The 25,880-nt window shown below is 40.3% G+C and overlaps 4 protein-coding genes across 5 annotated transcripts in view; 1 reads left to right on the top strand and 3 right to left on the bottom strand.

Moving 5' to 3' along the window:
• LOC135336433 (paired amphipathic helix protein Sin3a-like) overlaps window positions 1-6,664 on the bottom strand; it is a 34,457-nt gene extending 27,793 nt beyond the window's left edge. For both annotated transcript variants that reach the window (XM_064532223.1, XM_064532224.1), the window contains exons 1-11: window positions 6,492-6,664; window positions 6,235-6,354; window positions 5,140-5,282; window positions 4,569-4,785; window positions 4,205-4,342; window positions 3,859-3,996; window positions 3,372-3,551; window positions 2,887-3,000; window positions 2,421-2,539; window positions 1,963-2,102; window positions 409-601 (exon numbers count right to left, since the gene is read on the bottom strand). In XM_064532223.1, the coding sequence (XP_064388293.1) occupies window positions 409-601; window positions 1,963-2,102; window positions 2,421-2,539; window positions 2,887-3,000; window positions 3,372-3,551; window positions 3,859-3,996; window positions 4,205-4,342; window positions 4,569-4,785; window positions 5,140-5,282; window positions 6,235-6,354; window positions 6,492-6,518 (1,529 nt within the window). In that variant the 5' untranslated portion in view covers window positions 6,519-6,664. The remainder of the gene's footprint in view (window positions 1-408; window positions 602-1,962; window positions 2,103-2,420; window positions 2,540-2,886; window positions 3,001-3,371; window positions 3,552-3,858; window positions 3,997-4,204; window positions 4,343-4,568; window positions 4,786-5,139; window positions 5,283-6,234; window positions 6,355-6,491) is intronic.
• A 3,868-nt stretch (window positions 6,665-10,532) lies between these two features.
• On the bottom strand, window positions 10,533-12,320 carry LOC135336601 (G patch domain-containing protein 4-like). Its single transcript, XM_064532467.1, has 6 exons — window positions 12,161-12,320; window positions 12,031-12,104; window positions 11,722-11,814; window positions 11,210-11,400; window positions 11,040-11,090; window positions 10,533-10,795 (listed from the first exon to the last, which is right to left on the bottom strand). Exons 1-6 carry the CDS (start codon window positions 12,264-12,266, stop codon window positions 10,657-10,659), a joined length of 654 nt encoding a protein of 217 aa, XP_064388537.1. The 5' UTR covers window positions 12,267-12,320; the 3' UTR covers window positions 10,533-10,656.
• Window positions 12,321-12,407: 87 nt separating this feature from the next.
• LOC135336604 (ras-related protein Rab-8A-like) lies at window positions 12,408-15,859 on the top strand. Its single transcript, XM_064532470.1, has 7 exons — window positions 12,408-12,799; window positions 13,523-13,644; window positions 14,196-14,273; window positions 14,532-14,621; window positions 15,125-15,190; window positions 15,338-15,388; window positions 15,564-15,859. Exons 1-7 carry the CDS (start codon window positions 12,676-12,678, stop codon window positions 15,648-15,650), a joined length of 618 nt encoding a protein of 205 aa, XP_064388540.1. The 5' UTR covers window positions 12,408-12,675; the 3' UTR covers window positions 15,651-15,859.
• A 731-nt stretch (window positions 15,860-16,590) lies between these two features.
• Window positions 16,591-18,869, bottom strand: LOC135336728 (uncharacterized). Its single transcript, XM_064532582.1, has one exon. It carries the CDS (start codon window positions 18,823-18,825, stop codon window positions 17,332-17,334), a length of 1,494 nt encoding a protein of 497 aa, XP_064388652.1. The 5' UTR covers window positions 18,826-18,869; the 3' UTR covers window positions 16,591-17,331.
• Between the last annotated feature and the right edge of the window lie 7,011 nt (window positions 18,870-25,880).

Below are 25,880 nucleotides of genomic sequence, written 5' to 3'. Positions count from 1 at the left end.
GCATGCTCGTGTTAACTACTCAAGTAGTAATTACTACATGTATGACATCATTCAACATTCTACTACTCAAGCATGGAAACTGAACTAAATATATAGTTTATACGAAAATCTGCACTATGCAAAATTACCTGCTATATTAACAGTGATGTGCACATCATTTTCAAAGTGGTGGCTATTTACAAATTCAAACACACAAATGTTCCTTTTTACAGCCTAACATGTAGTCAACTGGGCCTAAGAACAATCTCACAAATGTTCTTCTTTTACAGCTTAAAATGTAGTCAACTATTGTAGGCCTAGCTAAAAGGTGATTATTCTTTGTCTAGAGACAAAGTACTAGTACTATATCTAGTACCGACCACTACCACCGACCAGAGTGGGCACATCCCTGATCTATATAGTACACACCTGAAGATGTACTCCTCATACTGAGTTTTTCTGGTGCCCTCAAAAGTTGAATCTTCGGACCACATTGGAAATGACACCCACGTATCGTTGAGCACATCCTGACACATGTGAGATCGTCCGGAGCATTTCGGTTGGGCGTATGTTTTAGGGAGGGCTCTGTAACTGGCACCATGACGTTTCAAGCTCTTGTAATCTGTGGGCAGGTTGGTCAAATCATAATACTGTGAAACAACCTGTCAATTGCATTGTATACATATACATGTATGTAAGCAGGTTACTGCCTATTTAATGCCTAAATACATGTAGCTGTGTTTGGACCTGTGTTAGCAGCCACCCTCTATAATACAGCCAGGTTAATGGTCCCCAAAGACTCCATAGCATGTGCTTGGACCTGTGTTAGCAGTCACCCTCTATAATACAGCCAGGTTAATGGTCCAAAGACTCCATAGCATGGGTTTGGACCTGTGTTAGCAGCCACCCTCTATAATACAGCCAGGTTAATGGTCCAAAGACTCTATAGCATGTGTTTGGACCTGTGTTAGCAGGCCACCCTCTATAATACAGCCTGGTTAATGGTCCAAAGACTCTATAGCATGTGCTTGGACCTGTGTTAGCAGGCCACCCTCTATAATACAGCCTGGTTAATGGTCCAAAGACTCTATAGCATGTGCTTGGACCTGTGTTAGCAGCCACCCTCTATAATACAGCCTGGTTAATGGTCCAAAGACTCTATAGCATGTGCTTGGACCTGTGTTAGCAGCCACCCTCTATAATACAGCCTGGTTAATGGTCCAAAGACTCTATAGCATGTGCTTGGACCTGTGTTAGCAGCCACCCTCTATAATACAGCCAGGTTAATGGTCCAAAGACTCTATAGCATGTGTTTGGACCTGTGTTAGCAGCCACCCTCTATAATACAGCCTGGTTAATGGTCCAAAGACTCTATAGCATGTGCTTGGACCTGTGTTAGCAGCCACCCTCTATAATACAGCCTGGTTAATGGTCCAAAGACTCTATAGCATGTGCTTGGACCTGTGTTAGCAGCCACCCTCTATAATACAGCCTGGTTAATGGTCCAAAGACTCTATAGCATGTGCTTGGACCTGTGTTAGCAGCCACCCTCTATAATACAGCCAGGTTAATGGTCCAAAGACTCTATAGCATGTGTTTGGACCTGTGTTAGCAGCCACCCTCTATAATACAGCCTGGTTAATGGTCCAAAGACTCTATAGCATGTGTTTGGACCTGTGTTAGCAGCCACCCTCTATAATACAGCCAGGTTAATGGTCCAGAGACTCTATAGCATGTGTTTGGACCTGTGTTAGCAGCCACCCTCTATAATACAGCCTGGTTAATGGTCCAGAGACTCTATAGCATGTGCTTGTACCTGTGTTAGCAGCCACCCTCTATAATACAGCCTGGTTAATGGTCCAGAGACTCTATAGCATGTGCTTGTACCTGTGTTAGCAGCCACCCTCTATAATACAGCCACCCTCTAATACATGTATGCGTAACACGTACAGCCAGGCTGACTAATGGTACACATGTACTTACCTATCTCGGCAGCAAACTCTGTGACCCTCTCCTTGTTTGAGAAGGGGGTGGTCCCCCCCGATGAGGGCAAGGCCTCCACTAGACTAGGGTCCTTGAACCCCAGCAACGTCTTGAACGAGGATAATAATTCAGGGAACTTTCTATACAGGAAGTAGGATGAAATTGACACAACATAAAGGCTTTTATTACAGTCACAGTCAGTACATGTACTTTTTTTGTACACGTATATACACGTAGTACAACTCAGTAAAATGTAGAATCGGTAACTATCGAAATTGTCAAGTTGGGTTCAAACAGTTTTAACTTGTATTCTGGTGATCAATACAATTGCACAAACAAATGGTTAACATGTACATGCAGCGGGTGGGCAGAATTAAAAGTATGGATAAGCTAAAAGACACCCTGTCAATGATGAAGGTCACATGACCACTACATGACAGTGTCACATGACTACTCACCCCAGGAACGGTGTGACGAGATGCACCAGCTCTTGTCTCGATACAATTTCCTCATTAAACAGCACCAGACAACGGAGGAAATTATCGTAGATATCCGGATTCTTAAATGCCCGACGAATCTGTGAGGGGGTGTGGCCATGTTCATGTACAAGTAAATTATACATGTATTAAAGTTTTCAATGGCAGTACGCTACATACAGCATGTAGCATGTACAGTGCTGCAACATACATACGTAAAATTCTCATGTTTCTTATGAGAATTTTACATATGTATGTTGCAACATGTTGTTTATGGGCTATATGTGAACATGCACGTATACATGTACTTGTAGCCCTTTTCTTACACATACATGGACACTTAATGAGGAGCGGAAGTGGGTGTGGGGACGAGACTAGTGCACGTGCACTGCTATTGTACACACTGTTTTATAGTTGTCGCCATGACTACAGACTGTGTACTGTGTACCTTGTCAAAGAGAGCCACCTCAGTATAGTTGGTGTGTTTGGCGGCCTCAGCCAGGACATCTTTGGCCGAACTCTTCGGCTTCTTACCACCTCCCCCTGAGGAAGTACTCCCACTCTGTGTGTGTGTGTGTGTGTGTGTGTGTGTGTGTGTGTGTGTGTGTGTGGGGTGTGTGGGGTGTGTGTGTGAGTGTGTGTGGTGTGTGTGTGGGGTGTGTGTGTGGGGGGGGTGTGATGTGTGTGTGGGGTGTGTGTGTGGGGTGTGTGTGGGGTGTGTGTGTGGGGTGTGTGTGTGGGGTGTGTGTGTGGGGTGTGTGGTGTGTGTGTGGGGTGTGTGTGTGTGTGGTGTGTGTGTGGGGTGTGTGTGTGGGGTGTGTGTGTGGGGTGTGTGGTGTGTGTGTGGGGGGAGGTTGCACATATATTAAAGTACACAGTGTACGTGTGTACCTCTTTACTTCATACATCTACCATGACCACACCCCCTCTCACCTGCGATGCCTTCCTGCTGTGTACAGGTTTGGACCCCTTCCCGCCCCCGGACGAGCTGAGTGCTGGTTTCTTGGTAGGGGGTGGGCCCATAAAGGAGGCACCAAAGGACGCTGTGGCATCCGGTAGAAACTGACCAAACTCTGACAAGAGATCCTCTTGATTCTCAAATAAGTTGGAGACCTGTAAACAAAATAATGTATAGTACATACATGTAGAGTACCTGTACACCTGTACGTGGTAAGAGGTGTGTGAATTGTACATTGTAATACTAGCTGCCAATGACAGAGAAGTACACAATCTGAAAGGCACCAGCAAATCTCTTCTTTGAAATAAGATCAACCGAATTACAATTACAGCTTTTTAACAATTATTGCTGTGTCTGTATTTGAAAACTACAATGATAAATTCTCACAATTGCACACACTAATCTCAGCAAGCGCACATATCTGAGACCACACCCCTTAGTCACACCCCCTTAGTTACGTACCTGCATGTACACCTCTGACTCATTGAGAGGGATGTTGCTGATGTTGCCACCCTCCTTGAGAATACGCTGCTCCTTCTGGTATTTGTGTAGGATCTCCAAAAAAGCTTTGTAGATGTCCGGGTGGTTCTGGAACCGATTCTGAGTGTATAGGAATGGAGTTCAAGGCAACACTCTAAATATACGACATTTGGATATTTCTCCGTAATTCGTATACATGCACATGTACATACAATTATTTTTTGTGTCGCCACATAAATACACCTTTGCCCTTCAAATTTATTGGTAGAGTTGTTACAGACCTCTCAAATAAACTGATTGAAGTTTGCCGACAAAAACTACAGTGTACCTTAATTTTGTTGACATAGTTGATAGCATGGTTGAACTCGACTGGCTGATGGCCTCCGCTGGTTGATCCGGTTGAACCAGTTGTTGCAGCGGTGCCCCCAGCAGAGGTTGTGGTGGCAGAGGAGAGGGCGGCCTCGGCCTGAGGGGATGTGAGGTGTGGTGTGTGCACGTACATGTACATGTATAATTAACAATAATCTTTTGAATGTCATAATTATAGTAATTGCTCGTAAAATAAATAAAAATTCCAATATTTATAGTCATTTCTACCTTTGCTGCCTCTATTTGTCATAAAATAATGTACAAATCTCGTAAAAATAATAGATACAGTATATAAAATTCTTTAATATAACGTTCATCTCCACCTTTGCTGCCTCTATTGCGGCGGCAGTGCTGCTGTTGTGAGCCTGTGCTATCTTGGCCAGTGTTACGGAGTGTTGGGCAGGGCCACTGATGTTGATCTCGTTCTGATGCACTTCAATCTTAAAGCCTGGGGGAAGGAATGTGTTGAAACCCACTATGAGATCCGGATGACCTTTGAAGAGGTTAGACACACGACTGATGACTCCGGGAGTGTCAATACTGGAGGCAGGAAAGAACGATAGGATGACGTATTATTATATGTACATGTACCAAAATCAGTACTTCAAGAAATAGAGAGGCTGAAAATCTTCAAAGGAATGTACTTCCGTCATTGAATAACATTTTTATAATATAATATTTCGACAAAGGGATGAGTGGTACAATTGCTCCCAATGTGTCCCCTTTATTCGGACGTTTCACTATATCAACGTATCCATGGATGTCTTCAATTTCAAGCAACACTAATAAAACTATCCATTATACATAATTACATTGTATGGGCGAAATGTCCATATTTAGAGGATCGAACGCATAATTATACAATGTATATAATTATTATAGTACCAGGAGCACCTCTGGGACTTGAACTCCTTCATGATGTCAAGGAAGTCGTTGTAGACCTGCGGCTGGTTCCCGAACTGCAGCTTGACCTGGTCCAGATACGAGAGAGCATCCTCCACTTTCAGACGCTGGAACTGACTCGACGATGATGAACCCTGAGGGGGTGGGTGTGGGGGAGGATGTGTGTGTGGGTGTGTGTGTGGAGGGAGGGTTGTGAGTGTGTATGTGTGTATCAGTGTGTAAGGTGTGTGCAGAGAGGGTTGTGTGTGTGTGTGGGTGGTGTGTGTGTGGAGGGAGGGTTGTGAGTGTGTATGTGTGTATCAGTGTGTAGGGTGTGTGCAGAGAGGGTTGTGTGTGTGTGTGGGTGGTGTGTGTGTGGAGGGAGGGTTGTGAGTGTGTATGTGTGTCTCAGTGTGTAAGGTGTGTGCAGAGAGGGTTGTGTGTGTGTGTGGGTGGTGTGTGTGGAGGGAGGGTTGTGAGTGTGTATGTGTGTATCAGTGTGTAGGGTGTGTGCAGAGAGGGTTGTGTGTGTGTGTGTGGGTGGTGTGTGTGTGGAGGGAGGGTTGTGAGTGTGTATGTGTGTATCAGTGTGTAGGGTGTGTGCAGAGAGGGTTGTGTGTGTGTGTGTGTGTGGTGTGTGTGTGGAGGGAGGGTTGTGAGTGTGTATGTGTGTATCAGTGTGTAGGGTGTGTGCAGAGAGGGTTGTGTGTGTGTGTGTGGGTGGTGTGTGTGTGTGGGGGGGTGTGGGTGTGTGGGTGTGGAGGGAGGTGTGTGCATACATTTACTTATAGTAGTGTTAAGTACATGAAATTTGAACTACATGTAGAAATTGGTTCATTTAGCACTTCCTAGGAACACATGCAATCATGTAAAAGTGTTCTGCTCAGAATTGTCGAAATGGTCGCTAAACATTAATCTCGAGTCAACACACAAATTAAAATATTTATGTAGTAACTAGGACTAAGAGGTGTGTGGTAGAGCAGGGTAACAAAGTAACCACCATCGATCATATTGTCTTGGGCATACACTTCACACATACATGTACATGTCATTCTGTAAAAGCACATGCCTATTGGGGTACATGTACACACACACAAGTATACACACCTGTGACTGTGACGATGCCCCCGCAGTACTGTTGACAGCGGCAGACGTTACGAGTTGTGCTGCCGAGAGGGCAGCTGCCGATATTGGGCTGTGTGATGCCTGGCTCAATGGAGGAGTGGCCTGTGTGTGTGATGTGGCGTGGGCGTGAAGGGAAGTTAATCATTTCATTTCATGTATGTATGTGTGTGTGTGTGTGTGTGTGTAATGTAAAAATTAATGTGTAATCATTAATGGTGTGCTTTAAATGGGAAACTCACCGTGTTGGAATTTGTGGCACTTGCCATTGCAATAGGGCGGTACTTTAATCAATGAGAACAGAAAAGCAATAGGGTACACGGCTTTATGCTAAGCTTAGATTCAGAAACACATCACCATGTGTACGTACGTGTGAGATCAAGTCTACATACGTACCTAGCCTCTATGACCTTTGACCCCTATAAGAATATTCTTCACTTTATTATTAGCCGCCCTTAATTTGCTTTTAATGCATGCGCATGCTCACAACACTGCGCGGAGATACACCGCAGGGGTAACATTTGAAATCTTTCTCACTATAGCTAGCTAGCTCACAATCGTTCTGCAGCTCCAAACTAAAAGACACACAGTTTGATATTATTCTGCGTAAACATAAATAGTCTCGAATCCCACCTCTACGCAAAAAGCTCAAGTAGAGACGGGTATTCGACTACTTCTGCATCTGAATGCGTCATCTATATGGAGACATACATCTGCGACACATTCCAGTGAAACCTTTTTTTCAGTGTATAGCTGTGAGCAGGCTCACAATTTTTTGCAGGCTTCTCCAATCTAAAATTAATAAATTAATAAATATACCTATACCAGCAAAAAAACAACAATCATGTGATGCGCTGGATAGGAGGTGGATGATACTTATATTCATTCATTGACTGACACACCCTGCATTAAATGCTACTTATATTCATTGACTGACACACCCTGCATGAAATGATACTTATGTATTCATGGGTTAGCACACATCTGGGCTCACTGACACACACTGCAGTTGAGCCAACATGGAGTCGAAGAATGATTATGAACTGACGACTGTTCCTAATGACATGCTTCTGCCAAGCTATGAACTAACTGTAGAAGAAAGCAACAGCGAAAACCGAGCTGCCAGAAAAGAGAAAAAAGCTGGAAAATGCCAATGCTGTATGATATTTCTTATATATTTGATAGCTTTCTTGGCCCTTTGTGCTGGAGTTGCCGCAATTGTTCTGATAGTTGTCTATCCGAATGTGACATGTACAGTCCCGAGTGATACACAGAATTTGAAAGACGAGATTACAGAGCTAAGAAAAGAGATTGCAGAACTGAGACTGGAAGTGGAAGCAACTCAACCACCACCAACTCAACTACCACTAACCCAACCTCCTGCGATCGGATCTTTTGAGAATCCAGCAAGTTCTTGCACTGCAATTCCTGAAGACAGAACATCTGGAATCTATTGGATTGATACGGCAAGTACTAGCGTATCTGTTCAAGTTTATTGCGACATGGATCAAAGAAATTGTGGTGATGACATGAGTGGATGGTTGCGAATAGCGAAAGTCAACATGTCTGATCCAGAACAAGAATGCCCAACTGGCTTTGACACTATAACTGTAAATGTTGCAGATACAGGGCTGATGCGCTTATGCAGCAAAGAGGTTATTGGTTGCACGTCTGTATTATTCCCCACTTACGGAATTGACTATTCTCAGATTTGTGGCAGGGTTGTTGGACATAGACATTTCTCAGGAGATGATTTTAACCCTGATATAGGTATTGACAGTACCTATGTATAGACGGTGTTAGTCTTACGTACGGATCACGGCCTCGGCAGCACATCTGGAGCTTTAGTAATTGGTTGGATACACCTGGTACAGGGCAACAGTTTGTTGGAGACAATTACTGACTTCTGTGGAAATCCTCTCCCAGCAGACAATTACTATGCAATGTGGATCAGTACTGAAGAGTGTGAAACACAAATGGCCGACACATCTGGCTGTTGTTCTCGAAATAACCCACCATGGTTTCATAGAGAGCTCAACCCGCCAATTTCCAAAGATATCGAGTTTAGACTTTGCGAAGATGAAGTGAATTCCAATGAAGATATTCCATTTAGCTTCGTAGAGATATACGTTCGCTGAGAGCTTAATCCATGATATGGTAAACTAAATCATAGTTCGGAGAGCTGAATGTATTAGCTATAATATGCTTGACTGTAGCATGACTTGTCACGGTTATGTAAAATACTGATTAATTATTAATTAAGGTGTCATGAACTCATGGGCGATTTGAGTCCATAATAAGTTGTCTATTATTGTACCATCATGCAGCTTACTTTTACATGTAGCTGCATGTTGCCATGCAGTAATGATAGCTCCAGCCTTGGGCCCAAGAATCCCCATGCCAGGCATGCAAGATGGCTCATCTACAAGACTACATGTAAAGTAGCATTTAGATGCAACTCTCTTATAGTCACTATACTGCAAGATATTCACGATTAGTACTTAATTAAAAAAATGTCCAAGGACAGGTATATAACCACACGACAATAATTATGGCTCCTGCGCTAGACTCTAGCACAAGTACACATTCAGTAGTCTCTACTGTGAACAATATTTATTTGTAGTGTGTTTGGCAGATCTTGAGATGGTCGAAGTGATACTGAAATGCCAGTTGTATTGAAATTGAGGTGTAGCAGGCTATATATGCATGGGTGTAGAAGCTATTAATTAGCTTGCAAGGTTAAGCAATAACCAACCCAAGATGTTCTCACCCTGTGTGTTGATCACGTGCACAGCGCCACGATTACACATTGTAAATGGGGAATGATTGTGAATCTATAAATCAGAGTTTATAGTAGTTGCTGATGAGCTAGATCTGCGCATGTGCAATAATATTCATTCACCTAACTTTTCTCAGCAACATTGTGCACAGTGTATTCATTAGCATACCCACCCATTTTTCATACCACACAATAAACAAACAAATCATTGGCTGCCCTACCCTGAACACTGCTGCATTGGAGCTAACATGGAACCCAATAAGAGTGGTTTTGACTTTTTCCCACTAACTACTCCTGAAGAAAACATTTTTGCAAGTTACAGGCCAGCAAGCAACAATAAAAGGCAGGTAGACAAAATGAAAACCCAGAACACTGATGCATATGGATCGAACATGGAAGAACCTACTACGACAGGTTTTAACTTAAGCTATATTCCACCAACTACTCCCAAAGCTGGAAACTTTTTGGCAAGTTATGAACCGGCTACAGCGGTGACAAGCAACAATGAAAGACAGGTGGACAAAAAAGATAAAAGTACTGGCAAATTACAATGTTTTTTTTTATTTTTTGTTGGTTTGATTGCTTTCTTGGCTCTCTGTGCTGGAGTTGCTGCGATTGTTTTGGTAGTTGTTTACCCGAATGTGTCGTCTACGGTCTCAAGTGATATACAGGATCTGAGAAACGAGATTGCAGAGCTAAGAGCGGAGGTGGAAGGACCAACGACTCAACCGCCGCCAACCCTACCACCTTCAATAGGTACATTTGAGAATCCAGCGAACTCTTGCATTGCAATTTCCATCTTACCATCTGGTAACTATTGGATTAACACGACAAGTACTAGCGAACCTGCTCAAGTTTATTGCGAAATGGACCAAACAACTTGCAGCTGCACCACTAGCACAAATGGATGGATGCGAATAGCAAACCTTAACATGATAGATCCGGAACAAGATTGTCCATCTGGCTTTAGCCTAATAGAGATAACGATAAATACCGAGACAGTACGTTTTTGCAACAAAGATAGTATTGGTTGTAGGTCTATAATTTTTCCTACCCATGGAGTTGAATATTCTCACATTTGTGGCAGAATTATCGGATATAGAGTCGCTTTAGCAGATGGTTTTCACACTGGAGGTATTGACACAAACTATGTCGATGGGGTTAGTCTTACATATGGTTCCAGCCCACGAGAACACATCTGGACTTTCAGTAGTAATCACGAATCTCCTCACGCCGACCAATCTTTCATAGGTAGCGATTACTTCTGTGGAAATCCCCCAAACAACGGTATAATGTGGAGCGATTCTAAAGGTTGCATGGTAGGTGTCTCTGATGACTGTTGCACTCGAAACAACCCACCGGTGTTCTGTAGAGAGTTAAACCAGCCAAGTTCAGAAGATATCGAGTTTAGGCTTTGCGAAGATGACCTAAACGAATCTGAAAATATTGCTTTCAGCTTTATACAAATATATGTTCGCTAAAAGCTAATGGAGAGACTAAAAACTGGTATTTATATAATTATCAATTAAATTACTTCCCTATCATACTTCCATGATATCGATCCTAGAGTGAATGATTTCTGTTCGTCAATAAATAATATTTAAGAACAAAATAATAGAATCGCTAGATTAAAAAGATTCAGTTCTATTGAGAAAGTGTTCACACTTGTGTGTTTTTTGTTTCTTATGTATCATCTCAGTTTGCTTTCCCTCTTGCTCTCTCAGTCTCTTTAATTTTCCACACAGTTTTAATCCGTGTCTGGCAGCCCTGCAGTGGATCAAATAACAGATGTGAGGAGTGTCAAAATCACAAACATTAGCATAGTTGTACAAGACAAGTGTACGAAGAAATGTTGCATGGTCACAAAGAGCCAGCGGGATATAATAGCTTGAAGTATGCACGGTACAAGGTCTCAGAGTTACAGGTATAGCCTCAGGTGCAAGGTATAGTATGAATGAACAGTATAATTATATAAGACATTTTGTAGCACAAATTTCTCCATGAAACTTACTTGTGTCCAGTTCGTCCTTCACAAGCGCGAATTAAAGCATCATCGGAGATACTGTATAAAGTAAATACATAACATAGTGGTATAATTATTGTACGTATACAATTCATCAATTAATTATTGTATGTGTGTTGAAACACGCCAATAGAGAGGTAGCAGTCACAATAACACACCTCTCTTGAATCAATTTCTTTGGCACAACCTCTTTGCTCAAGTCCTTATCATTCGTCACTAGACCTACATCATGTGACTTTGTAGCGGCGTCTACAAACCCTCCGTATAGGAGAGATGAACGATGTTTGCCGTAGTGTCTCTTCTTGAGGCAAACACCAGAATCTGCACCTGTCTTCAGTTCCACAGTATCCTATAGAGAGTACAAATTAGAATTTATATGAAACAGCTAATGATTGAATCGGAGCACCTTTAAAGCCTGAGCTATCACAAGAATTTTGTGTAATTTATAAGCAAATTTACAGCAACTAGTATATACACAATCAACAAGCTTTAGCAGAGCTGCATGTATTATATAATGGGTCAAGTTTATATATATCTACGGGAGACCAATCAAACTATCTTGAATAGTTAAAATTGTGTATAAAAACTTTCAGCCTTGTGTTGGAACAGTAAATCCGACATAATAATAAGCCCTTAATTATGATTGACGGCCGGTCAATGCTGTAAGTACCTGTCCGTCAACTACTAATATGTTACTGGCAGCCTTGTTGAAGAGACTGCTCCACCAGTCGCTAGTATATTCCTCCCCAGGAACAGCTCCAACCTGCACACGGACAAATTATTTATATATAGAATGCCAGTAAGTTGATCCGCTACATATATGTACATGCATGCATTTCATGTTTAAAACGTAGATACAACAGTCAGTCGAACATTTTTGCCGACTCATAGTACAGTTATGTGTGCATGAATGAGAGTGTGCATATCATTGCTCGTGATGGAGACGAGCGTACAGTGTAATAGCAGTACTAAAGCTTACACCAGCATGATCTCTCTTGATTCCAACCTTGATTGGTTTAGCTATACCACTCTCAGTTTTGCCAAGCCCTTGACCTGTGCACACAAAATCAGCAATACTATAACTGTAGTAGAGCTAGTGTCATTCTTACCTTCTTTCCAACCATACTTTTGGAGCTGTTTTCTAGCAAAATCCATCTCTTTACAGTGGCTTGAAACACAGCCACATGGTGAGGCACAGTTGTGCTGACTCAGCATCACCAAGCAAGCAGCCCTGCCCACTGACAAGTTTTCTGCTGACTCAACATAAAATGTGTCGGTCACACCTACAACTTTTTCTGCTGAATCAGCTGCCAGTGCGCCACGCCCATAGCATAGAATGTCCTCACGTGACTCGGTTTGGAGACAATTAACAGTTGCACTTTGTGATTGCTGAAAATAGCTTTCTTTGTCGACTAGGAACTCGTGTAGAAGCAGTGTAGCTACTTGTATAGGTAGTGTATAGCCACCAGCGATAGTTCCTAGCTGACAAAGAGTCTTTCTGGCTTTTACAGCCTCTCCTCAGTGCAAAAAGGGTGTGCCCAGCAAGTTGTTTAATTAGGGCCACAGTATACTAAAGTACTGCATCACTCATCAAAAGCACATTGTACATACTTTCGCTGTGAGGATGGCAAAGACGTATGACTTCTTGTTCAAGTTGCTACTGATTGGAGACAGTGGTGTGGGGAAGACTTGTATTCTTGTGAGATTCTCTGAAGATGCTTTCAACTCTACATTTATATCAACCATAGGTACGTATGTGCGTACATGAGTAACCGGTGTGTGTGTTTGGATTAGGGAGATGGGAGAATAGTGGTGTTGGTTTTTATGTTATTGTAGTACGGTATATAGAGTAGAGTAATAATGACATCGGTGAATTTTTGATCTTACACACACACACACATGCACACATACACAGCACATGCACGCACTTAAGCTGATTTGTGGTAGTTATGGTAATGCTAGCTTGAGGAATCATCATTGTTTTAGGGTGATCACACATGTGACTATAGTTGCTCAATCACCCACCTTAATAAGGCAGTGTCGACACTATCATATATACATGTGTGTGTGTAGCAGCTTTATTATGTGTAGGACTTATGTGTAGGACAGTATTTTGTTTGTAGGGATGTGTAACTAAGCTCGTGTGTGTGGGTGTGTGTGTGTGTGTGTGTGTGTGTGTGTGTGTGTGTGTGTGATACAATGGAGTGTACATGTACATACTATAATAATAAGGGCATAGACAGCGTTGTACATGCACATTGTATTGCCAGTTTAAAACCTACGGATTAGTGGTTTTCTTAGTCTGCAAAACAATAACTTGAGTTTATAGCATCCAATTTCATTCCTAAAAAAATGTGATCTTAGACAGCACCATGCATATGGTGTGCTTCGGTGCAAACTCCCATCATTACATATACACTGTACATGTCCGTGTAACTTCCATGACATTAATAGTATACACACCTCCGCAGGGATCGACTTCAAGATCCGAACGGTGGAGATCGAGGGTAAGAAGATCAAACTCCAGATCTGGGACACCGCCGGTCAGGAGAGGTTCAGGACCATCACCACTGCATATTATAGAGGGGCCATGGTGAGAAATTGTTTTGCTGCTCGTGAACTTTGCTTAGGAGGGGGTAATGTTTAATTCAAGGGAGTCTGGGGGTCGTTTCCCGGAAAAATTTTTATTATCTGAGGTGCAATTTGTGTTTTTTTGCGTGTTTCAAACCATGAATACTTTTACTAATTTGAGGAGTATGGTGAGAATGGGTTTTGCAGACTTTAGTTACTGAGACTATTGTCTGTACTGCTGATAGTTTGGTTGTAATCACTGCCTACTCGCAAGAACGCAGTCTATGTTAGATTGCAAAGTCTCACATTTTTGGCTGATTTGGCTCTTTGGCAAAGGTTTTTCGCGGGCAAAGCATTCTAGTAATACGGTTATCAACTTTGCTCACTGTAGACTACATGTTTATTGTACTGTTAATTAAAGCATCTGATTGATTAACAATGAAGACACAACATTAATTAATGTACTTTCATGATTGTAAATCTAAAATAGTGGTCCTGACCTTTGTACCCATTCTAGCAATTTGTATTTCTATTTATACACATTAATTACGACATTTCATTTATGTCCTGCAGGGCATCATGCTAGTGTACGATGTGACCAACGAGAGAACATTCGAGAACATCAGGAACTGGATCAGAAATATCGAAGAGGTACTAACCCGATTCCCATGTCAATCAATGTAGGGGTGGAGTGGGGGAATCCCCCTCTTGTAAAGTGCAGTTTTTCAATTCAACTGTACCTAAAATTAAAAACATAATAGCATGTTCATCTTACAAAAAAAGTACGATGTATAATACCTAAAAGGGAAGACAGGTGAAGTGTTTTTATGGTGTGAACGTGTATTCTGAACGTGTGCATGTATGTATAATATGCAATTCTTTCACAATCAACGTTCACTCTGGTTGTAGAATGCCTCAGCCGATGTGGAAAAGATGATTCTGGGTAACAAGTGCGACCTCCAAGAGTCCCGGGTAGTCAGCCAAGAGAGAGGGAGAGTGGTGAGTTACTTACTAGTATGGGGGGAGACTAGGATTGTGTGATAGTTGAGCGTTTAGGGTTATGGTGAGTGCAGTTACTTATAGTGTGGAGGGGGGACTAGGATTGTGTGATAGTTAAGCTTTTAGGGTATCTGGGTGTATACTGTATAGCGGGTATAATTATTTCAAGGGTATAAATGTTCGTGGTTTTCGCTAATCATGCATCTACCGCGAACATTTATACCCACGAATTTTTAATATCGCATGCTGCAGAAAGGCTGCTATTCCGCGAAAATCTTTCTAAAGGTCATTCCGCGAAAGTTTATATCCTCGAAATATACCCAGTATACGGTACTCAACTGATGGTGTGTGATGCTATTGTATGTGCTCTACACAATGCTACAATATACAGTACATATAAAGATCCGTGCTTTCTCTATAATATTAATTAAAGAGCCATGTCATCTCTTTGTTAGAAGTTTTAGTGAAAGGAGTTGATTGTATCTCTCTGTGTTCACTTTCAGCTTGCAGAGGAGCACGGGGTCAAGTTTATGGAAACCAGTGCCAAGTCTGGACTGAACGTGGAGTCGGTAAGTATCAATTATTAGGAAAGATGACAATTATTTGATATTTGATCTTATGTATTTTCATGAGCGTGTTTAGTACTTGTCAGTTTGATGCCTTTACCCGTTGTATATGTCGATCTTTACCTTTATACTGGCATCTCATATGTACAGGCATTCTTGGCACTTGCGAAGGATATTAAGAATAAAATGGACAGGAAATCAGTAAGTGACTATATACCACTGTAACAGTGAATGTGTGCCAACTTTTCTAATTATGTTGATTACACAATATGAAAGCCCTTATTCATTATTAAACATTCGTGTTCTGAACGGTGTACATTTATTTATGGTAGATCACATGATTACGACCCCTCCCCCCTCACACACACACTGACAGGTAACAGATCAGCAGCCGGCCTATTCAAGTGGAGTCAGAGTTGGGGACTCCGCAGAGAAGGAGGGGAAAAAGGGAGGCTGTTGCTAGGCTGCAACTTTGTAGTGAAAGCTGGTTAAATCTTTTAACACCAAAATTTTCTTGTCATTCTCTCAAAACTGTTGTACGTGTAGTAAAATCTACGTATACGTTCACTATAGTTCTTTTGTTTTTTGCCTAAAATTAATTTTTACTGTTGTGCACTATAGAAATTTAATATTTTGTGTGTTCTAATTATATGACTGTGTTGTATCAGCTTCTGTAATTAATGATTAACAACAGTGTGAACTTCATTGCTCTGTTCACCGGCTCTGTACTGTGTAATGCTTTTCCTGCGGCCTGGAATCGAGGCTAGTTAGTATACGCTGCTGGGCAAAGGTCGTCGTAGGAATATATCTTTCATTTGTTTAGTTAACGATCTTTATCGTCTTATGTCAGTCCCGCGTGCACATGTGCAAAAGGCACATTCTAGATACACTTTACATGAGCCCACTACCAAAAAAGGACACACGGACACAGTAGTCATAACTTTAATATAGAGATTCATCAGAAGCACTCAGAATCAGCTATAATTTATTTCCATGTAATCCAACTGATTCTTGAATCCATCCTCCAGCAGTGTTGCAGCTACAGCTAGCTTGTTCAGATTCATGTCACAGTAGCGCCCTAGGGCGAATGAGAGCTAGATCTAGTACTATCAGTTGCAATCCAGTATTTTTCAGATGGTCCGTCTTGAGGGGCGTCACTACAAGAGCTTGCTGGCTTCATTACTGCTTCAGGATAGAATGCGATTGCATGGACCTAACTCAGAAAGAATGGACGCATGCATGTATATACCTTGTTGAGGTTTCTTTTACAGTCATGTACATACGCTCGGAAATGTTGCTTGAAAGAGCTAGGATTGAATCGTTGTTGTCTGGATTGGTTGGTAAACTCTGTACATTCCCATGCAAGGCATATATACATACAGTACTGCCATAGCTAACCATGCGCATTACACAATAAACTGCTTTCCCTTAAAATGCTCGGCAAACTGCATAAACCGCTCTCACTGTGACATGACTCTATCACACAGGATACACCGAAGACAAGGAGCCCCACATTCATGCGCATAATTTATGTGCAAATAAACACACATATTAACTATACAAAATAATGCTAAAGATGCCTAACATGCATGTGAAGGGAAGTTACACTACTAAACATTTTGCTAATCTATAGTCAGCTTTACTATTATTTAGCATTACCATCATGGCTCTGGAATGACAGCACAAGCAACTGAGCCATACTTTGTATTCTTTCAAATGGCAGAAATCAGCGGGGTATTTGGTAATGAGTAATCTGATGGATTCTCTAACCGGTGTGGAATATCACTATCTGAAAATGACTCTTCAATTCGTGGGATTACAGTCGGAGCACGAAAGCTACGAAGTTTGCTCATGCACCAAGTTTTGAGTTGTTTCTTTACCAAGATCCACCAAATGATCAATGCAAAGAAATATATTATCGGGACAATTCCAATGAGCACTAGTACCGAATAAGAAAAATTGCTGAAGTAAGAAGCTATAATGTCAGCTTCATCTCCTGCGATTGCCATAATAAAAACTCCACTAAGAAGCAACAACATGAAGGCATCTGTTATGTTGTACACTTTGAATTCTTCCTTGTATGGTCGTAATGAGAGCTGTAAAAACATGAGGATGACTACGACTAAGACTCCGATCGAATAAAATTAGATAGTTTGTGAGACTGTAAATAATACGATCAGAATTAGCTGAAGAAGAAAGTAAGTCACAGAAAACCATCGATAATCTCTTGTACCATTCGTTCCATCCTTGTAGTAACCTTGGTAGCAGTTAACAAACATGTCAAGACGTTGACGCTGAATTTTCAAAGAATTGAGACATTTCTGAAACCATTTCATCGGATATACAATCAGAAATACTATAGGAAGTATTACAACAAAAACTCCGACAAACAAAGCTACTATTGCGTACGGAAGATGTTCATGTCCAAAGTATTCCACTGTGGCATCATAGTAAAGTACATGCTTTTTAGTGTATTCTTTGCTGTTTGCCTTCAGCACATACATTCCAGTAAATACTAGCAAGTCAGCAGTAGCGCTGAGAATCTTTAAGTGGGAGAGTAATAAAAAGGTCGCAAAAGCATTCACAATCGATCCTTCCATATCCCAGCTTTGACTAACTAAACTGAAAACCTTATGAAAAGGTCTCCACAACCAAACAACTATACGTACATCACGGCTATGCAAACTAATGAGAAAGTAAGTCAGAATAACCAGTACCAATGGATAAAAGGCAATCGCATAATCCAAAGCAAGCACTTGTATTTGACTGATGTCCGTCGCACAAATAGGTGGAATGACAGCACGAAAGAAATATAAATTCCAGATACCATAAAAGCAGCCTATAGCTTTAATAATAAATTTCTCAATATATGATTTCTTTGAAATGACAGAAAAATTACCTCGAACAGCAATAGGTGAAAAGATTCCTTGGGACACACTAATGAACAACTTCAGCATTGGTGAAGTTCCATTAAATTTGAAAATTACAACAAAGAAAAAGAAGAATGTTAAAGGAATGTAAGCAACTGCTATGTACTTGATCCAGTTGTAGGTCATGTTCTCTCCTGTGCAGTTCATGCATTTCATTTCATACGAGTACAAGAGTGGTGAATATCCTGGTAGACACTGCCCACACAGTGTTGAATCGTGGTTCATTCTTCCACAAGAGTATGAATTAAGATCGTCCGTGTTATTTGGAAGTGGATAAAACACAGTGTCTCTTTTATGTCCGCAACCATACACACATCTTCCTAATTGAGTTTCATTGCTCTCACTATCGTAAGTCATACAATAGCAATCAAGAATGGATGTCCTGCTGACTTCAACATCACATAGTACAGAGTGATGTGGAATGTTACTACATTCACATTTTCCATTTCTGGGATTACGAAACATCCAAGGATAACAGTCCATGACATCGTGTTCTTTGAGAACCGTTGAACCAATGAATTTCTCTGAGCTGAGATCTTTTATTAAACCAGTTTGTGTGGTTGATGAAGTTTCACAGGGTGTTTGTATCTTTGTCCAGCAAGTATTGTTATCCACTGCTTTAGTGTTTGATTCTATTGGTACAGAATTAGTAGTAGCAATCATAAAATGAAAAGAGAGTGCTAACATTAGGAGGTAATAGAACTCCATATCTATCACTTAGACTGACTATAATAATGACTTGTTCTCTATGTTCATGGAGTAGGGGTAAGTCCACTATATAGTGACACCTGCACATGATAAAAATGTGAATGAAGTTAAACAGTTTATAAAATAAACAAATCTGTTTATATATCACCTGAGAGTTCCGTTGCGATATGGAAGTAGAGGCTTGGCAAGCCAACTGTCTAATATAATACGTTTATGTTACTATCCTGTAGGCATAATTATAACATTTACTGTACACTGCCAGCTTATCATTCAATAATACAGGATACATGTGCATGGTCCATTCTATCAATCAATTCAATATTTTTATATAGGTGTAGGCTGTCTCCTATTGAGGGAGAAACAGCTTTGAGCTTCATCCGTTGCTTTTTTCTAACTGACTCACTGAATAGGAATACAGTGATTACATATAACTATGCATCCATTACAGTGGTTACTAGAAAGCTGGAATTACATCTTTACACCCATTTACAATGATCATCTCGATTTTTTCTGGGGGCAAAATCAAGGAGAGCTGGGATTACTCCTCCCCCCCCTTGAGAAAATGTATGGCTCAATCAGTCAAGCCGACTAAATCGATTATTCTAGACACAAATAAAAAACTTTGCACAAACGCCAACTTGTATATGTATAATTATAAATATGAAGGGAGCTTGCTATACACTGACAGTGCACTGACTCTACACAGTCAGATTTAGTATGCAACCATCATGGCTTTGTGGAATCAGCACAAGCAACTGAGCCGTACTTTGCATCCTTTCTTGGGGCAGAAATCAGCGGGGTATTTGTAATCTGATGGATTCTCTAATCGGTGTGGAATATCACTCTTTGAAAATGGCTCTTCAATTTGAGGGATATCAGGCTGAGCTCGAAAGCTCCGAAGTACACAAAGTTTTGAGTTGTTTCTTTACCAGGAGCCACCAAATGATCAACGCAAAAAAATAGATGGTTGGGGTAATTCCAAGTAGTGCTAGAAACGAATAAGAAAATGTACTGAAGTAGGATGCTTTGATGTCAGCTTCATCTCCTGCGATTGCCATAATGAACACTCCACTAAGAATCAGTAGCATGAAGGCATCTGTTACGTTATACACTTTGAATTCTTCCTTGTATGGCCGTAATGAGAGTTGCATAAACATGAGGGTGACTGTGACTAATGAGCCAATAGAAAAACAATAGATACTTTGCGTGACTGTGAATAGTACGAACATAATCAGCTGAAGAAAAAATATGACACAGAAAACCATCGATAATCTCTAGTACCATTTGTTCCATCCTTGTAGTAACCTTGAAAACAGTTGACAAACATGTCAAGGCGTTGACGCTGAATTTTTAAAGAATTGAGACATTTCTGAAACCAATTCATTGGACATACAACCAGAAACACTATTGGAAATATTACAACAAAAACTCTGACAAACAAAGCTACTATTGCATACAAGATGTTTATGTCCAAAGTATTTCATCGTAAACCCGGGGCCCTCCTTGACGGCATCATAGTAAAGTACATGCTTTATATCGTATTCTTTGCTGTTGTCCTTCAGTACATATACTGTCGTGAATATTAGCTTTGACTAACTAAACTGAAAAGCTTATGAAAATTAAGGTCTCCACAACCAAACAACTATTGTATTTGACTGATGTCTGTTGCACAAATAGGTGGAATGACAGCACGAAAGAAATCCAAATTCCAGATGCCATAAAAGCTACCTAGTAAAATTCTCAATATAAGTTTTCCTTGAAATAGCCTGTAGGTAAAAAAGCTCTTGCAGCAATAGGTGAAGAAAGTCCTTGGGAAATAGTAATGAAACCTTTCAGCATTGGTAAAGTTCCATTGAATTTGAAGATTACGACGAAGAAAAAGAAGGATGTTAAAGGAATATAAGCAACTGCTATATACTTGATCCAGTTGTAGGTCATGTTCTCTCCTGTGCAGTTCATGCATTTCATTTCATACGAGTACAAGAGTGGTGAATATCCTGGTAGACACTTCCCACACAGTGTTGAATCACGGTTCAGTCTTCCACAAGAGTGCGAATTAAGATCGTTGGTGTTATTTGGAAGCGAATAAAACACAGTGTCCGTTTAATGCCCGCAACCATACACACATCTTCCTAGTTGAGTTTCATTGCTCTCACTATCGTAAGTCATACAATAGCAATCAAGAATGGATGTCCTGCTGATTTCAACATCACATAATACAGAGTGATATGGAATGTTACTACATTCACATTTTCCATTTGTTGAATTACGAAACATCCACGGATAACAATCCAGGTCATGATCTTCGATTACTGTTGAACCAATAGACTTCTCTGAGCTGAGACCTTTCATTAAACTAGTTTGTGTGGTTGATGAAGTTTCACAGGGTATTCGTATCTTTGTCCAGTTATTGTTATCCACTGCTTCAGTGTTTGCTTCTACTGTTACAGAATTAGCAGTAGCAAGCATAAGATGGAAAGAAAAAACTGTTAACATTAGGAGGTAATAGAACTCCGTATCTAAATCATATCAATTCAGTAACTGGCGTCCTTAAATCTAGCAAGCACCTCCTTGCATGTATTACATTTTGTATTACAGTTTTTGTATTTCACTTGATAGTTCCTTTGCTAGCTGATGTGGCCCGCTTTGGGAGAGTATTTACTAGATCTAGCCTGATTAAAATATTAGCTAGACTATAATAATTATGTATACAATGATAGTACAATATAATAACACATTCACTATTCTTTCAGCTCAATAATAGATATCTGTGCTCAGACAGATTGTGAGTTACTTAACACCTCTTGTTCATGATAGATATTGTTGCATTTTGAGTGGGCAGATCAAAGGAAACACTCTGCCAATATCTGCCTATCTAGATACTGGCATAGTATGGCTGAAGTTACCTAAAGCCCACCCTCCACCCAGTAACCTGAAACGGTCCCTTTTATAGTATAACACTAGATTCAGTGGTAGGAAGAAGTTTTTCATGCGTCTGGTGCATTCCTAGTTGAAACTAGTTGTCCTATAAAAGGACCCTGCCATATCTATATTTCAGCCTCAGTCACTCACAATATTCATTACATGTTTATTATAAAAGGAGTGATGTGTACACGGAAAGGAATGCACAAGGAATGCAACAAATCAGTTGTTACACAGCTCACTCGTGCGCACATGGGATATATTGGCTCAGTAGTGCCTTTTCCCTCGAGGCCTGTGGCCCTCGGGCCTAAGTCACTACTGAGCCAATATATCCCATGTGGCACTTGTGCCTGTGTCACAACTATAACCTGAAGGCAGACATAATAAATAAATAAATACTAAATGCATATGGTTTCTGTTGTGTATAATGAATCAGATGCATAAACATACATGTACAGTCATGTGCACAATAATAATACTTGTTCTAGACTATGACATTTAATTACAATAATTATGCTCTCTCTATACCAGGCAAGAAAGTATAATTCAGTAATTGATTTTTATTGTGAGATTTTTAATGAAAAATTTAATATCGATTTTTTCATGAGAATAATGGGCTGAATCACTGAGAATAATAGGCTATAGCTTGGGAATTGGAGAATAGAATAACCGGTAAAATTTGGAGCATAATAGCCACTATTATATTATTGAACGGTATTAATACATATACATTTATTTGTGGTATAGATCACATGATTACGACCCCCCCTCCACACACACACTGACAGGTAACAGATCAGCAGCTGGCCTATTCAAGTGGAGTGAGAGTTGGAGACTCCGCAGAGAAGGAGGGAAAGAAAGGAGGCTGTTGCTAGGCTGCAACTTTTTAGTGAAAGCTGGTTGAATCAAATTTCTTGAAAAATGTTGTATGTGTAGGAAAATCTACGTATATACGTGCACTAGACTATATAGATCTAGTTCATTTTGTTTTTTGCCTAAACTATAATTTTTACTGTTGTGCACTATAGCAATTTAATGCTTTGTGTGTTCTAATTATGACTGTGTTGTATCAGCTTGTGATTAATAACAGTATTGCTCTGTTCACTGGCTCTGTACTGTGTAATGTTAATATTTAGCCTTTTCCATGCGGCCTGGAATCGAGGCTAGTGCTGTACACTTTTCATTTGTTTAGTTAACGATCTTTATCATCTTATGTCAGTTCCATTAATTGCGCACACATGTGCAAAAGGCATTCTCTTAGTGCTTTCACTTTCTAGATACACTTTACATGAGCCCACCACCAAAAAAAATACACACGGACACAGTAGTCATAACTTTAATATACAGATTCGTCAGAAGCACTCAGAATCAGCCATAATTTATTTCCATGTAATCCAACTGATTCCTGAATGTTTCCGCTCTTCTGTTCACAAAAAAATAATCTGGACAACGTACTCTGGTTGGGATCGGTCATGTCAAGGTGGTTACCCTCTTCCATCCTCCAGCAGTGTTGCAGCTACAGATATTGTTCAGATTCATGTCAAAGTAGCCCTGAATGAGAGCTAGATCTAGTACTGTCAGTGGCAATCCAGTATTTTCCAGATGGTCGGTCTTGAGGGGTGTCACTACAAGAGCTTGCTGGCTTCATTATTGCTCCAGGATAGAATGCGATTGCATGGACCTAACTCAGCAAGAATAGACGCATGCATGTATATACAGTCATGTACATACGCTCAGAAATGTTGCTTATACAGTCATGTACATACGCTCAGAAATGTTGCTTGAAAGAGCTAGGATTGAATTGTGCTGTCTGGATTGGTTGTTCAACTCTGTACATTCCCATGCAAGGCATATAATTATACATACAGTACTGCCATAGCTATAACCATGCGCATTACACAATAAACTGCTTTCCCTTAAAATGCTCGGCAAACTGCATAAACCGCTCTCACTGTGACATGACTCTATCGCACAGGATACACCGAAGACAAGGAGCCCCACATTCATGCGCATAATTTATGTGCAAATAAACACACATAATTATTAACTATACAAAATAATGCTAAAGATGCCTAACATGCATGTGAAGGGAATTACACTACTAAACATTTTGCTAATCTATAGAGTCAGCTTTACTATTATTTAGCATTTACCATCATGGCTCTGGAATGACAGCACAAGCAACTGAGCCATACTTTGTATTCTTTCCAATGGCAGAAATCAGCGGGGTATTTGGTAATGAGTAATCTGATGGATTCTCTAACCGGTGTGGAATATCACTATCTGAAAATGACTCTTCAATTCGTGAGATTTCAGTCGGAGCACGAAAGCTACGAAGTTTGCTCATGCACCAAGTTTTGAGTTGTTTCTTTACCAGGATCCACCAAATGATCAATGCAAAGAAATAGATTATCGGGACAATTCCAATGAGCGCTAGTACCATATAAGAAAAATTGCTGAAGTAAGAAGCTTTAATGTCAGCTTCATCTCCTGCGATTGCCATAGTAAAAACTCCACTAAGAAGCAACAGCATGAAAGCATCTGTTATGTTGTACACTTTAAATTCTTCCTTGTATGGTCGTAATGAGAGCTGTAAAAACATGAGGATGACTACGACTAAGACTCCGATCGAATAAAAATAGATAGTTTGTGAGACTGTAAATAATACAATCAGAATTATCTGAAGAAGAAAGTATGCCACAGAAAACCATCGATAATCTCTGGTACCATTCGTTCCATCCTTGTAGTAACCTTGGTAGCAGTTAACAAACATGTCAAGACGTTGACGCTGAATTTTCAAAGAATTGAGACATTTCTGAAACCATTTCATCGGATATACAATCAGAAACACTATAGGAAGTATTACAATGAAAACTCCGACAAACAAAGCTACTATTGCGTACGGAAGATGTTCTTGTCCCAAGTATTCCACTGTTGCATCATAGTAAAGTACATGCTTTTTAGTGTATTCTTTGCTGTTTGCCTTCAGTACATACATTCCAGTAAATACTAGCAAGTCAGCAGTAACATTGAGAATTTTAAAGTAGGAGAGTAAAAAGAAGGTCGCAAAAGCTTTCACAATCGATCCTTCCATATCCCAGCTTTGACTAACTAAACTGAAAACCTTATGAAAAGGTCTCCACAACCAAACAACTATACGCACATCATGGCTATGCAAACTAATGAGAAAGTAAGTCAGAATAACCAGTACCAATGGATAAAAGGCAATCGCATAGTCCAAAGCAAGCACTTGTATTTGACTGATGTCCGTTGCACAAATAGGTGGAATGACTGTACGAAAGAAATCCAAATTCCAGATGCTATAAAGGCAACCTATAGCTTTAATGAAATTCTCAATGTACGCCTTCCTTGAAATGACAGAAAGAAAAGCTCGAATGGCAATAGGTGAAAAGATTCCTTGGGACACACTAATGAAATTTTTCAACAAAGGCGAAGTTCCGTTAAATTTAAAAATTAAGACAAAGAAAAAGAAGAATGTTAAAGGAATGTAAGCAACTGCTATGTACTTGATCCAGTTGTAGGTCATGTTCTCTCCCGTACAGTTCATGCATTTCATTTCATACGAGTACAAGAGTGGTGAATATCCTGGTAGACACTTCCCACACAGTGTTGAATCTCGGTTCATTCTTCCACAAGAGTTTGAATTAAGTTTGTTCGTGTTACTTGGAAGTGTATAAAAGACAGTGTCTGTTTTATGTCCACAACCATACACACATCTTCCTAGTTGAGTTTCATTGCTCTCACTATCATAAGTCATACAATAGCAATCAAGAATGGATGTCCTGCTGATTTCAACATCACATAGTACAGAGCGATATGGAATGTTACTACATTCACATTTTCCATTTCTGGGATTGCGAAACATCCACGGATAACAGTCCATGACATCGTGTTTTTTGAGAACCGTTGAACCAATGAATTTCTCTGAGGTGAGATCTTTTATTAAACCAGTTTGTGTGGTTGATGAAGTTTCACAGGGTATTTGTATCTTTGTCCAGCAAGTATTGTTATCCACTGCTTCAGTGTTTGCTTCTACTGTTACAGAATTAGCAGTAGCAATCATAAGATGAAAAGAGAGTGCTAACATTAGGAGGTAATAGAACTCCATATCT

This window comes from Halichondria panicea, chromosome 5 (genome assembly GCF_963675165.1).
Source record: "Halichondria panicea chromosome 5, odHalPani1.1, whole genome shotgun sequence".
Lineage (NCBI taxonomy): Eukaryota > Metazoa > Porifera > Demospongiae > Suberitida > Halichondriidae > Halichondria > Halichondria panicea.
Note: the sequence above shows the minus strand (reverse complement) of the source record. Positions and strands in the feature narration are given on the sequence as shown.